At 53.2% G+C, this 13321-nt stretch overlaps 4 protein-coding genes across 4 annotated transcripts; 2 read left to right on the top strand and 2 right to left on the bottom strand.

The window, feature by feature from the left end:
* Positions 1–3381: 3381 nt before the first annotated feature.
* Positions 3382–3744, top strand: CPAR01_06044 (uncharacterized protein; the record flags this gene model as incomplete). Its single annotated transcript, XM_060490318.1, has 1 exon — positions 3382–3744. The coding sequence occupies one exon, from the start codon at positions 3382–3384 to the stop codon at positions 3742–3744; it is 363 nt and encodes a 120-aa protein (XP_060351784.1).
* Positions 3745–4517: 773 nt separating this feature from the next.
* CPAR01_06043 (uncharacterized protein) lies at positions 4518–4745 on the top strand (the record flags this gene model as incomplete). The annotated part of the gene is made up of 1 exon (XM_060490317.1): positions 4518–4745. One exon carries the CDS (start codon positions 4518–4520, stop codon positions 4743–4745), a length of 228 nt encoding a protein of 75 aa, XP_060351783.1.
* A 2332-nt stretch (positions 4746–7077) lies between these two features.
* On the bottom strand, positions 7078–7245 carry CPAR01_06042 (uncharacterized protein; the record flags this gene model as incomplete). The annotated part of the gene is made up of 1 exon (XM_060490316.1): positions 7078–7245. The coding sequence occupies one exon, from the start codon at positions 7243–7245 to the stop codon at positions 7078–7080; it is 168 nt and encodes a 55-aa protein (XP_060351782.1).
* Positions 7246–8130: 885 nt separating this feature from the next.
* Positions 8131–8370, bottom strand: CPAR01_06041 (uncharacterized protein; the record flags this gene model as incomplete). The annotated part of the gene is made up of 1 exon (XM_060490315.1): positions 8131–8370. The coding sequence occupies one exon, from the start codon at positions 8368–8370 to the stop codon at positions 8131–8133; it is 240 nt and encodes a 79-aa protein (XP_060351781.1).
* Between the last annotated feature and the right edge of the window lie 4951 nt (positions 8371–13321).

Raw genomic sequence — 13321 nt, 5'->3', positions numbered from 1 at the left:
GCAAGTCCGCCCATGGAGTCTCGCTCAAACTCCCTTCAAATACGAATTGATACTGTGGCATCACAACACCCCGAAGCTATGTCACCCTCGATCGGCTGGTCTGCCCACTGTCATCATCGTCTGTTTTCCTGGCCCATTCATCTACGTTACAGACACTGCGAAACATGCTGTCTTCCTAGCTCATGCGGACCTAGGAACTAAAACTAGTGCAGCTTGGGAGCGATTCCAATCTCTCGCAAAAGTCCGAGTACGCCCCCATGATGCACTCCTCTTCCTCAAGCAATGACTATGGAGCCAGTCCGTCAAGGGTATCGGAGATCTTGTGCTTCAACAACCCGATGTCTCCACCCTAGGCCAACGGCACGGCAGGAGTAGTCTCGCAGACACACGTCTGGAGGCTACAGTGTCACGATTCTGCTGGGTGCACTATGACACTATCCGTGACGACGGACCCGTGGAGACTCAAGAACGGTGACATAAGGAGAAAGTTCGTCACATCAACTGTCTCTCCAAAAGCTCCTATCGTCTGCAGCCGCTATTCGCCGTTGATATCTCCGTTGAGGCCCTCAGTGGTCGTCCATCCATGCAGTTGGAATTTGCTGCGGGCCAAGAGCGGCTAAACCGGTTCGGCCACCACCCGCATACGTTTTGAGGCGGGGGAGGAGAAACAGGCTCACAACGTTGAACAAATCAGCGTCACAACATGCCTCCCCACACTAACACCATACCTACCTCCCGAGTCGACCGATGGCATAGTAGGCCGTCCAGGTTGCCCACCTGACCACCCGTACTGACGCCTTCGCCCAAACATGCATTCTGCGGCCCTTCATGCAGCTTCTGCATCACGGATTGTTGCAGGACCTAACCCTGGAGCTGGATCCCCTATGGATCAGAAGAGTTCGTCGCCTTCGTCACTTTGGGGGGAGTGACGTCTTGACGTAGGAGCGCCTGCGGCTGTCGAAGCAACCACCTTGGGAAACTCACGAGGCTTCCATTGCGGAGCGACTGGATCTACAGTTACCTAACAAACCAGTGGGAGAGGTGAAGCTTTGGGCCGTTCACCACAACCTTCAACGCCGAAAGCCAATCAAGGCCGACGAACAAGACGATCCATCCCGCCATCTTTGCGATTGTCGCCGTGATCGTCCTTCGAGTGCCGGCCGCTCTTTCGACAAGGCTGCCGCGGCTATCTGATTAAAGCGCTGATCCAAATAGCAACAGCCATTGCGATCACGAAATTGATGTCTCTGGCAATAGCAGAGAGACAAGAACCCCATGACTCCTATTAGCTTGGTTTCAACGTAGCGGCACCCTTCAGATAAGCCATCTCTTTATGCACACAGCCAATCACGCAGCTTGCTTCGACCTCGCCGAGACCCTTCTTCCAGGAACTGGCACACTTCTCAGAGACATCGTCAGGATGATCATTTAATCCGCCGCCCGCTGATATCTGCATCAGGTTCCTGGGTCTCTCTCCAACCACCAACCCACTCATATCCGGGAGGTTGTGGGGTTGAGTGCAACCAACCTTGCGTGCTCCGACGGCTCCTAGCGATCTGGCGTGGGATTCTGAGGATAAGTGCTAGCCCTCAAGTTATCAGTACGCGTGTGGCGTGGGCTACGTGGGCTTTGCGCCCGCACGAGATAGTGCTGCTTCGCCCACAAGTGGGACGCATTCAAGCGCCAAGTCAACTCGACCCAGAGCGAGCGAACAGATACCTGAGAGGCGAGAATTCTCGCTCGTACGGGAATAGCCCCTTCGCCCGGATTTACATGTCGGCTATCGAGCAAGTCCTTTCTATTGCCTAACGAGACGCGGCAAATACGTCAAACTCATTCGGGAGAGCGAACATAAGATAGCATCGGATTTGTCGGCGTCCGTAACGACGAAGACGAGATTCTGCCAAATCTGCCACATACAACTTTAAATCTTTGAAGGCGGGAGCCTCGGACTTGGCTGAGATGAGGGAAGCAATAGAGTTCGATCGAGTTGCGGCCGGGGTGGAGGGCTAGGAACAAAGGATTCGCACTGGCTCCCGTCTAACGCCGTTGGTGTAGGTGCGCTAAAGCAGGAACCAGTCGCGCCAGCCTCGGGCCTGGCCATCGCAGTATTAGTGAGCTGCTGCGCTTATCGGTATCTTGGTTGTGGGACAGGTCAATTCAAGGATTGTTCAAGACGAGAAACAGCGAAACCCAGATCAACCACATCCCCCACACCTGCGGCAAGCAGTCGATGAAGAACCCGCAGCGTCGTTCGCCTCGCCCGATATCTTGCTTTTCTAGATGCCGTAGCTTGTAGCTCTAAGCTGAAGGTGAGGGTAGTCTCGATCGAGCCATGCTCCGAGCATTATTTCGGTCGGATCCGGCGAAATGGGGGGGGGGGGCAGCTGGGGGTCTTCATTTATTTCAATGCACGCCGATGATCCCGCAATGTCCCGTACTAGCCCTTATCTCACAAACCCTTCACGACCGCTGCCGAATGAAGCTGCAGCATCGAGCACAGAATACGGAGTATCTGTGTATCTATCCGTACGAAGGATACCTACGTATCGTCATCCCTCATGCCGAGAACCAGTTTCGACATCGATGCCGCACCGCAGCTTCAAAATCGAGACTAGAGAAGGCATTGCCGTGTTCCTGACACGGGCCATGCGCAAAAACAGGGACTAGCCCTGCTCCGCCCGCAAAGGAGAACTGGGGATCAGGTGGAGGTCAAAGAAGGCGTGTTCGGACCATGTCCATCTTGGTCTGTCTTCAGACGTCGAGTATCGCAGAGGCTTCACCTGGGTTCCTGGCCCTTGAATCCGAGCCGCCGCTTGTTTCTAGCTGTGGTCCCAAGACTCGGCCCTTTAGACTCTTCGACAATGCTAGGTGGATCAAGAGCGACAAGCAGACTGCAGGCGTTGAGGACGACGCAGATACCTGATAATGATATTCAGTCTAAAGGGTCTCACGCTCTCAGCAAATCTGCCCAGCTGTCTATCACTGGGGCTAGCATGGCATCAAGCGGTCCTGACTGACCCGTCGTCCTCGGTACGGATACGTTCAGCATGATCACGAGTACTTGCCGCTGGAATTCTCCAGAACACCTCCAATGTCTCGCAGACACCCCGTGACACCGTTCTTTTCTGCCCAAGCTGAGATCTTCTCAGTGACTATCCGCACCTCATTGGACGAGTCGAAAACCACAGCTTGATTACCAACGCCAGGTCTAGCCTTGTTTAGTATAACGAAGACGTAGTCCCTCAAGTACAGCAGGAATTATGCTATCGATGCGCAACCAGAAAACGACGAAGGCACCACTAATGATCGAGGGCTGGCTCGATAGGTGCGGGCGCGTTGGAGGCTATCACGGCGTCGGCCGATCGTTGTGTGACAGCAATGCACGTAATTGACGAAGCAACAGGAGACCCCCCAACTCTTTGGACCAGACGTCGAGCCGTAGTGATTTTCCTCGAATCGCTAGATCTGGCTATGAATTTGCGTGCTTACCAAGACCGCGGCCGCGTCGAATCTGGCCAAGTTCGGATAACCCGTACCTTGCAGCAAAATGGCTCACTCCTCGAAATAGTTGAGCGCCGCTGCACCATACAGAAAGGTTCCATCTCATCCGATATCAGTAGTGGAGCGCGGCACGTACTTCGCTGGACAGTGTACGGACAGATTGAGCTCACCAGGCCTGAAGGAGCATGGCAAGATTCAAGTCCCCGAACCCCTGAGCTCAGGAGCAGAGTTGCCGGCTAACGAAGTGAAAAATTCCAGGGTCCGGGACGCAGAATTCCAGAGCTTAACAATGTCGAAGTGTGAGTCAATTGCGCCCCTGAAGGCGTTGAGGGACAGGCAGAAAAAAAATCTGCAATACTCGAGTCGCCAACGTTACCAACATCCTCTGCTTTGGGCCAAATCAGGTGTGTCCTCCGGAAGCACAGAGCACGTTATTTACACACAGACACCATTCTGGGTTTGATTCGATCTTGGCTGCCATGTATTAAGCGCGATCGTTGTTCTCGGCCTCTGCTCTCCCCCATGTCAGCAACCAGACAGGCGCTGTCTTAGAGTCACCCCTCTGTCATGCTCAGCGTCCCCCACGCTTTTGCTCTCTATTTTTCTTTGAATTTTTTTCCCAACCCTTGGCGAGAAGACTGACCAATCTATGCCCTGGTCATATCGATATGCTGGAGATGCAGTGTAACTACGCTACGGATACAGCATCAGGAGTTTGTGCGAAGAAAATGGCCGACTGGCGAGAGCGACGGGAGCTGCAGGGGAGGCCTGTCCATTCAAGTCCTTTGCTATAGCCCGTCTTCGGACAGCCGTGTCAACCATTTGGAAGAGAAGCGGCGGCAGGAGACGTAGAGTGGCTCAGAGCGAGGCGTCTTGCAGCCCCTTTCGCTACCTACTCAAGTTCTCCCAGGCTTCACGAGAATCATACCTACACAACAGTCTCAGACATTTGGTGTTGACGTTGTTGCAACTTCGTGTCTTATTTGGGCAACAACATCGGAGGTTCTCATATTATGACGGTGGACGCCCATAGGGCTCCAGTCCCAATGATTCCCAAATCCCTTGGAGGAGCCGCCGAGTATCGCGCTGAGGTGAGCGTCCGCGCCGCCATGACTAGAATTGTGCTGGATGCAGCAAGGCGGAAATGGTGTCGACCCACGCATGTTGAAAATCCCAATGGCGAGGGACACAGGCGGCGGGAGAGCCCTCAAGCGAAGGGCCGCTCTGTTCCCGTTGCCTAACCCACCGTATTGGATTCGAAGGCGAGTGGACGATGGGCTCGGGCAAAGACCTCCTGCGCCAATAGCAAACATGTACAGCCAGGCATGCTCGCGCCATAGCGACGAGCGATGTTGGTGTTTGTCGGTTTGGTCGACGGCGTCAGCCGCCTCTCATCTGCCTCTTCACCTTCGTTTCGGGGTTTGAGTAACCCCCCTTGATTGGCTCATGACGGTTCCCTGTATCAAGTGGAATCAGATGGTATCCGTACGCTTGGCCCATCATTATTCATCGTGGACAAGAAGCACACTCAAGCCGCAAGTGGGTTTACCGAATGACCCCAGATGTCATCAAGCCAACCATCACCCCACCCATGCGGCCATGTATGTATGTACCTCCCATGCCTTTGCTCCTGTCTCACTCGATTATTGCTTTTTTTTACAAGGTCGGCGTAGGTCGCGGAGAAAAAGGGTTAGTTCATCAAAAGAGCGTGATGTTGCTAAGCCTCGTTTGGACTTCAAGTCTGAGAAGTGATCTGGTGATGGGCCCACTATTCGTGTCAAATGGGCCGGTTCAGTAAAGTGTTGCGTCGAAACGATAATTGTGGTTTTCCTTTCTCCGCATTCTTGGTGGGCTCTCCTTCATCTCAAACGGGGCGGGTCCGTGGGAAACGGCGGAGGCATGGCGAGACAAACCAAAAGACGACGAGAGAGATGGTCGGTCACATTCTCAAGGCTCGAGGAGCGGCTGACCGATGAGCATGGATTGGGAAGACTGGCCAATGTTTCTGTATTCGTACGTCTGCACACTGGTATCACTCCGCAGATAGTGTGGTGATCCAAGTCCCGGACATACTGAGTGGGCGGTGATGCAATCGTCGTTCGGGGGGGGTTTAATTTGAGACTTGAACGACGAGCATCTCCGTGTCACGTTATTTCCTTCCCCGCATTCCTGGCGAGATGACGGGTGGAGCCATCCGTCGCATGGCTCGCATCGACCAACAAAGCCAAGCTTGCCCGCCCACTTGCTTGAATCCTTGAGGCTTGGATTCCTCTCTATGCTGTATCCATATTACGTAGTATGTATACGGAGTACCTTTGTTTGTATAGGTATGCTCGTAGTCCGTTGCGTCTCTAGCTTCGATGTCGATTTGGCAAAAAGAAACAGCAACTGACGATCCTTTCAATCATTGTTATAGCCCAAGTTTGGGTGCTGCTCAAACCAGCTTTGCTCTAACTAGACAGCTAGAAGACGCCAAACTGAACATCTCCCACCACCATCGCATGACTGCACGAATTGAATATGTCTATCCGGAGTCATATTTTTTTCCCTCTTGATACTCGGACGAAGGCGATACATCAGACGAAAAGAATGCAAAGGCCTCTCAATCCATGAATAGCATCACTCCGGGCGTAACGCCACACCATCACTATCCAAGTCCCTGCCCTGTCGACTATCGAAATCCCCCCAAAGCCACACACGACAAAGGTCGAACCCACATCCGCCGTTTCCCTGTTTCCATTTTTTTTCTTACCCCAATCTGTCAGGGGGTGGTTAGCTGCAGGCAGGCCAGCAATAACGGATGCAACTCCTCGTTGGCCTGTTCATAACTGCAATCGCTTATCCAGAAGGAAGCGAGAAGAGAATAGGTAGTAAGCACCATGGATAGATAGACTAGAAAGAGAGAGAGAGAGAGAGAATGACCGTAACGGGCGACGTGCATATCCGAACATGTCAGGGCCATTGGCACCGTAAGAATGCAGTTTCTGCTTGATGGTGAGCATGGTCGAGAGCTAGTGGTTGCCTGCCCGCCTGCTTATTGCCCTCGTAAGCATTACGGGTTCGTGAGCCTTGGGGACCTGGGGTTTACCTTGCTTCCAAGGCGATCACGCACTCACTGCTTTGCTTAGCGTCTCCTGGAGCCCGTCGAGGAGGTGGGGGGAGAGGGCTCTCTTACAGGCCTCGAGCTTACGGTCAAGTTACAAGTATGATGATGGTATCAGCAAGCGAGCACGTCTTTCTGGGGGATGGGTAAGAGGTATTTCGGACTAGCAAACTCCAGAGGGTCTAGGACTCTAGAGACTGAGGGAGGGATTGACTGTGAAAGTGACGCGTGGCTTGGCAAACCAAACCGACACCCCCAGCCTAGTCTCCGGACACTATCGTATCCGACAGGACCGACGCTGCCGTTCTAGCCTGGTTGCTGCTTAATTCCAGGGGGTGTGGGGGAAGGGAAGGGGTTTTTCTTGGGGGGGGGGGAGGGCTCTGCGACGCTTCGGACAGCGCTTACTTCACCTGGCCACGCCTGGTCCGGGCAGAAAACGAAAGGAATATTTTATGGTGCTATGACTAGGACTATCTGACGCAACGGTCGTGATAACTGACAAAAGTTGCGGGGTGCGACGGCGGCAAGCGGGCGGGCGTTGCGTTTTTTGTGTGGGACTGGACTGCGGGCAGTAAACAAACTTGTCTCGGTCTGCGACACCTTGTTGATAGGAACTTGATATGCGGGTAGTTTGGCATTGTGGGACTCTTTTTCGTGCATGGTCTTCGAGCCATTATCATCCAGCTGATAACTCTTGTTATCTATGTCATTTTCACGTTACTCGAAACGTCAAGTCGGCTCGAATGAGGGGGGCGAGTTGTCCATCGCTCAGTTATTTCGACATGCTTTGGGCGAGAGGGGTTCGGGATTTGGTGTTACACGAATGGTACCGCAGTCCTGACTGTTTCTGGGGCAGGCAGACAGGCAGGCAAGGCAATGATGGGTCCGGTCACTGGTGAGAGCTCGGGAGGCTCGTAACCCTCGGATCGCAGTTGGTCCGTGATACCCTGGCAGCGCCCTCCGAGGACTGTCAACTTTTGTGAGGGGGAAGGGAGGGTTGCAGAGGCCTAGAGGCTAGAACTGACGACAGCGGCGAGTATCCAATCATTCATCACTTCTTTAATGGTCCTTGAGCCTGCCGGTGATCGTGCTATACGTTCATATCATCTCACAATTTTTTGGAGTTACGCAAGAGTTGTCCTGCATTTTGCCTGCCCCCCGTCGACGAAATGAAAGTGAGGTTGGGGTAGTAGGATCGTAGGGTCGTAGCAGGCGAAAAGGAGTACGTGCCTTTGGTTCCGTCTCAACCGCCTGGGCCTAATCAGCTGCGCCTATTCGAAGATGGTAGGTATGCCTTTGGAAATTGAGAGGGCGTTGCAATGTCTCGGAAACATCGTGATAGACGACACCATCTCTCTGGTCATCCTCTCCTTGAGGCTTTTATTTTTTTCGCCTTGCGGGCTGTGAATGTTACGTAACTTACGTTGATCGACTGCTGGTGTGAAGCTATGGATCTACAACTTTACAAGTGGCATGTATTGCATCTCGCTTCTGCTATGGAGGTATTAGTCTGCCCATTCTTTTCAAACGGTTCCGGTGTTAAGATGCCGTTGGGTGGTGTCCCGTCTGGAACGCGAACCCACGCGCCGCAGGGTCGCTTCGACGCCGTTGGCCTCGTAAGTCTCAGCTTTCTTCTTCTTTCGTGGGCGTGTTTTCTCTTCTTGTGGCGAAAGGTCAAACAATCTCTCTCTCAGCGTCTCGGTAGCGTACAATAACAAGGAAAGGAAGACAAGAAGCATGAACGAGAGACCATCCTCACTCATCCAAGTCCAATCGAACCATTCTCCTTCGCCCCTTGCTTGGAAACCACGCCGATATGCAGACAACCAAGTGCTTAGACTAAAATCGAAAAGCAAGAGGAAATGACAAGTCTAACGCCACCAAGCAACCATCGCCGGTCGACGAGAGTGAGAAGAAGGTCCGCTCCAAAAGAGCCTTCAGCTTTGTCTTGAACTAGCTATCTATTCTGCCCACGGCGCCATGTGGCCTGTTCCCCCCTTCTCCTCCTCCCACGCTCTGTCCCAAAGGAGAGGCACGCATCTGTGACGGGATGCACGAGTGTGCAGATTCCCGGCCACCACCATCGAACTCCGACCATCGACACCACTGTCGTCCCATTTCTAGGTAGGGAGAGAGGGTGAGGAGAAAGGGGGGACTAGACCTTGCAGACACCCTCGCGCCGGGCTTGCCTCCCATACTTCTGCACCAATCTTGTGTGTGGTGGTTGCGACCCCTCCATTTCAACTGTGCAGCCATCGTCGACCAGTCACTCAGTCACTCGACGCCAAACATTCAACAGCCCATCTTGCCTCCCAGAGCCAAGTGCAGGGTAGGGTCATTTCCCTCTGCGGCCTCCTCCTCCTTCCATCTCCTTCTCCTTCTCGCCACCCAAGCCAATGTAGGGGCAAAAGTACACACAATAGACGCTCAGCTAAGATTCTTCCTACACTCACGTCCACATCCAGCCGTTCCACGCCTGTGGGCTCCCCTCTCCGGCTTGGTGCTGTCCCGACTTGGACTACTCAAGGTGTGGCCTGCATCAGACCGGGCTGACCGGGCCACACCGTGAGCAGGAAAGGCGCAGGAAGGGGGCTGATGACAAGGCAGGCGGCTTATGTGTTGCTGGTGGTCTCTCATACACACCTCTTTGGGAAACGATAGAACCGATTCTGACTCACCTGGCCCTTAGCCATCGTCCTCCTGATGAAGCAGAAACTTTCTTGCTCTCAACCTGCTTTTTCTTTCGCAAGAGGCAACCATCATCTCACCGTCGGGTCAGCCAGCCTCACGGGATATTTCTTATCGCAGAAAACACCCCTCCATCTTTGATCCATGATGGGTTAGTGGGGGAAAAGGTCACCGAGCCAGGTGAGCCGTGAGCCGGTCCAGCCCTGGCGAATAAGGAGGTAAAACCCGGTCAGCAGTCCAATGAGAGGTGGTCATCTTCGTTCCTGCTTCGGCATTTCTTTTTGCTATTTCGTTTCCTGCCGAATCTGCCAGGGGCATTTCCCTCTGGCTGGGACCAAGGTCAAGGGGAATCGATCCTTGCTAATGCAGTCCAGTTCTCGCTCGAGAGCGGGCGCTGTCGAGCTATTGTTGGTTGGCTTACAGATCACCAACACTGCTTTTCATCATTTCATCTTGAGGCTCATTTCTGGGCTACCGGGGGGTAGGATGAGAGCCCTGGCAGCTGTCAGCGAGCTTTCATTGGGGAATGGGGATTCCTCTGAAATTTGGGCCGGATTCCGTCCGCGACGGGCGCGCGATCCCCCTCTCTCTATCTCTCTTGCGGCCTGCCTTGCAAGGCCCCGGCCGGACCTAACGGCGAGGAACCACGGAATTTTGTTTGGGGGATCCAATCAATAGAACCCGTCCATCTCCCGAGCCGCCGGGCCTAGACCGTCCGTTCATACTCTACTTCCCCTGTCATCTCACTGCCCCCCCTGTTCGAGGTGGACAGGAGTTCGGGGTTTGTTGATCAGTGAAGAAAAACACACCCCTTGAGCTCTTGTTTCTAACGGACATTAACCGGCTATTTGATACAGATTGCTGATCTTGTCCAGATGGGTAGACACGGCTTTGAAGTTGTGAGAATTTGAGAAGGAGCCCAGAGTCAGGGGCGCGCAGGGGCTGCGGCCGCGGGCAAGATACTGGTATGGTCGATGGGAGTTTGCAAAGAAACAGAGACCGGGGGCGTCTCGGAGGTGATACATCATACACCCCTTGGCAAGTTGGCACTTTTTTTTGCCATGGCGCTCGACTTTCTGGATTCACAACGGCAGTTGGTTGGGGAGAAACAAGAATTGAGAATTTGAGAGGAAAAAGAAAGCACGGATTGGGACGGAAACAGCCGGTGAGCTGTCGCACAGACTGCCAATCTTCACCGATGAGGGTCCCCCCGTCTCCGGGCTTTCTTTTTCTTTCTCTCTCCACGCCATGCCATGCCCGCATGTTGCTGGCCGGTAAGGCGAGCCTCCGGCGCGGGAGCTGGGCTCCACACCGGTGGGATGTGGAGCGATGGGGGAGCTCGGTGCTTGATGTTTTGGAGGAGGAGGGGAAGAAGCTAAGCTACGGCTACCTGGAATATCAGGAAGCAAAAGACGGGAGGTCGCAGCTTTCGATTCGGGGATGATAGCACGGCGGCGAGCTGTGGCGGCGCTTCTTCTCCCTTGCCTTTCGGTCTGCTGAGGATGGGACGAGGATGCGGGTGCCCGCGCATCAAACCAGCTCGGCTTGCCTAGCCTCTGGGTCGTGCAAGGCCACCGAGACGCCTTTCAGCTATGCCGACGATGAGGGGAGAGACGGGAGATCGCGTCGAGAATGCCAGCATCCGTGGACCGTGAGGCCTTTTGGCGTGATGGCTTACTCTCCGGCGAGCAAGGATTTCTGCTGCTGTGCAGTTGGGATAGGTAGAGCAGCTGGACGTACATCTCCTAGTGTGAACGCGCAAGAGCGGAGAGACCCGTACACGCGTTGTGCTCCACGAATCGACCGGATCGTTTTCTTCATGCAGGTCTCATCACGATGAAGGAAGCGTATCTCGGTTAGAGACAGATCGGTCTGGCTGCCGAGTGCCATCTGAGGGAGGAGATCAGCCTCGGAGGAGGACTAAGGAGTGCAATTTTGGATGTTCGTTAGTGTACTCACACGTCGACGTCGGGGATGGGTGAAGCGATGGTCGGGCAATCTAGATGGCGCCAGGGGTGAAGATCGTACGGGTCATAGATTTCGGGGTTTTTACTAGGGTTCTTTTGTTTGTTGGAGAGACTTTTTTCCAGCTCTCTCAAATTTGTCCATGTTGGTGAGTGCGAAGAATTCCTCCCCCTTGTCTAGCTGCGGGGGAGATTCTCTTGTAAGCATCACGGTGACGAAACAGAAACAATTCGAATACTGTGGTCTTCTGGGTCTCGAATCCAGTAAGCGATATGACCACCTATGCGTCTGGAAGGCTGCCTGTCCTCTATCATTCATGGTGCCATATTGGCAAACTCACGCAATCTCGCAGAGACTGATTCGGGTTCCTTTGCGAGTGAGTGAACAGCCCCTGAAGACATGTTCACATGCTGGAATTAGGAGCTCGGAGTGAGTGTTCATGGATGGCGGGAAGACAAGTTGGCATGTCGCACGAACCTGCACCGCGCCGACTGGCATAAATACAAGACTTGAGGGCAGAGACCTACCCATGGCGTCTCACTCTATCCCTCTACCTGTACAGTTGCAGTCACTCGACAGATGATGCGCCACGATCATGCAATACTCGACTGTGGGTGTTTCCATCTCCATCATAGGTGTGACCTCCCTTCTCAGATGAAAGCGCAGGCCTCCGTCACGTCTCTCCGTTAGACCGGCTTTGCATGATCGAGGGCCTAGATCAGACCCTGCCGGGGGATGACGGCCATTGGAGCTCGGGGTTTGCTCCAGAGTTATCGTGGAATCGAGAAGATACTTCGTCGATGACAAGGATGGAACTCCACAGCTGAATGTCTTCTACCGCATGAATTTGGCTACTGGATGTGCCTTGTAAGCGATGGAGGGAGGGTCAACGTAGAGGCGGCTCGTCGAGATACAGACACGCTCTGGAAGGAGTGTGAAGTGAATTAGACATTAGCCTGGAATAGCTTCGTCCAGCGTGGGGGTTGAGGGTTTGATGACTGCTGACAGCAACGAGGATGGCAAGGGAAGGTGAGTTGCAATTGGCTATCTGGGGCTCTTTCCTTCTTTTTTCTTTTCCGTGGCAAAGACAACGCTTTCTCAGCTTGGCTGTGCAAATGCTTGACTGAAGTGTCTACGATGATGACAAGTTACCTCCGGTGTTAATGTTCGCAAGAGACTTATAGCTAGCCTTAATTTCTGTTTCACTTCAGCTGCATATACGTCGCTTCGTAGAGCGGCGGGAAGAGTCTCCCCAGTCGCTTCGGGCCTCTGGTGTCGTCGTCATGGATGCGCATCAGATTCTTGAGGCTAGAAAAGGGAGAAAGCAAGAGTGTGGGAAAGCCCCGACATGACGAGAAGAAAAGTAAGTCCCAGTGAACATTCCCAAACGTGAGAGGTATTGTACTGTTCAACTAGTACCACTGAGAGAGATTCAAACTTCCTAATCACGCACGCTATTGGAGAAGTAGTAGGGAGGCAATCGCGACCTTTGAAGTCACTTGCAGTGGTTCAATTACTCGACTGCTGCAGTTTATCCGATCGAGGAGCTGTTCCATCCTTCTCTGGGAGTAGGCATGATCACGTAGATATTCTCTCCATAGCTATGGTACTTAGTCCGGTATATCTGAGTATCAAGAGATCATCGGGAAAGCGAATCAATGAGTAGGAACTATTACTCGAATATTGGCGAGCACAAAGCTGTGTCTCACTAGCCGTTCACATAGAGTTAAATGTAGAGAAGCATTGGCATAGTGTAGATATCGTGAGTGAATCGAGGGGAAAACGAATTCAAGTCTTGGCTCGTAACCCTAGGATAGACAATGCATCGTATTCCATGGTGACAGCTCCCTGCAGCTTTCATGAGAGTTTACATACCGCACGTATACTCTTATGAATTATCTTTGAAGTAGATCGTTCATAGTTTGGTGGCTCAGATCTCCCAGTCGCTATCACTTCTTAAGCTCTGTCTGAGTCGGCTGCCAACTGTAAATGAAGGTTTCCGAGTAGATTAGATGAGATAGCAGGCACGACCAGCAAGGATATGGAATAGAAATCTGTTGC

Source organism: Colletotrichum paranaense, assembly GCF_030867605.1.
Source record: "Colletotrichum paranaense strain IMI 384185 chromosome Unknown Scaffold_4.1, whole genome shotgun sequence".
NCBI lineage: Eukaryota > Fungi > Ascomycota > Sordariomycetes > Glomerellales > Glomerellaceae > Colletotrichum > Colletotrichum paranaense.
This window is presented reverse-complemented; position numbering and strand designations above follow the sequence as displayed.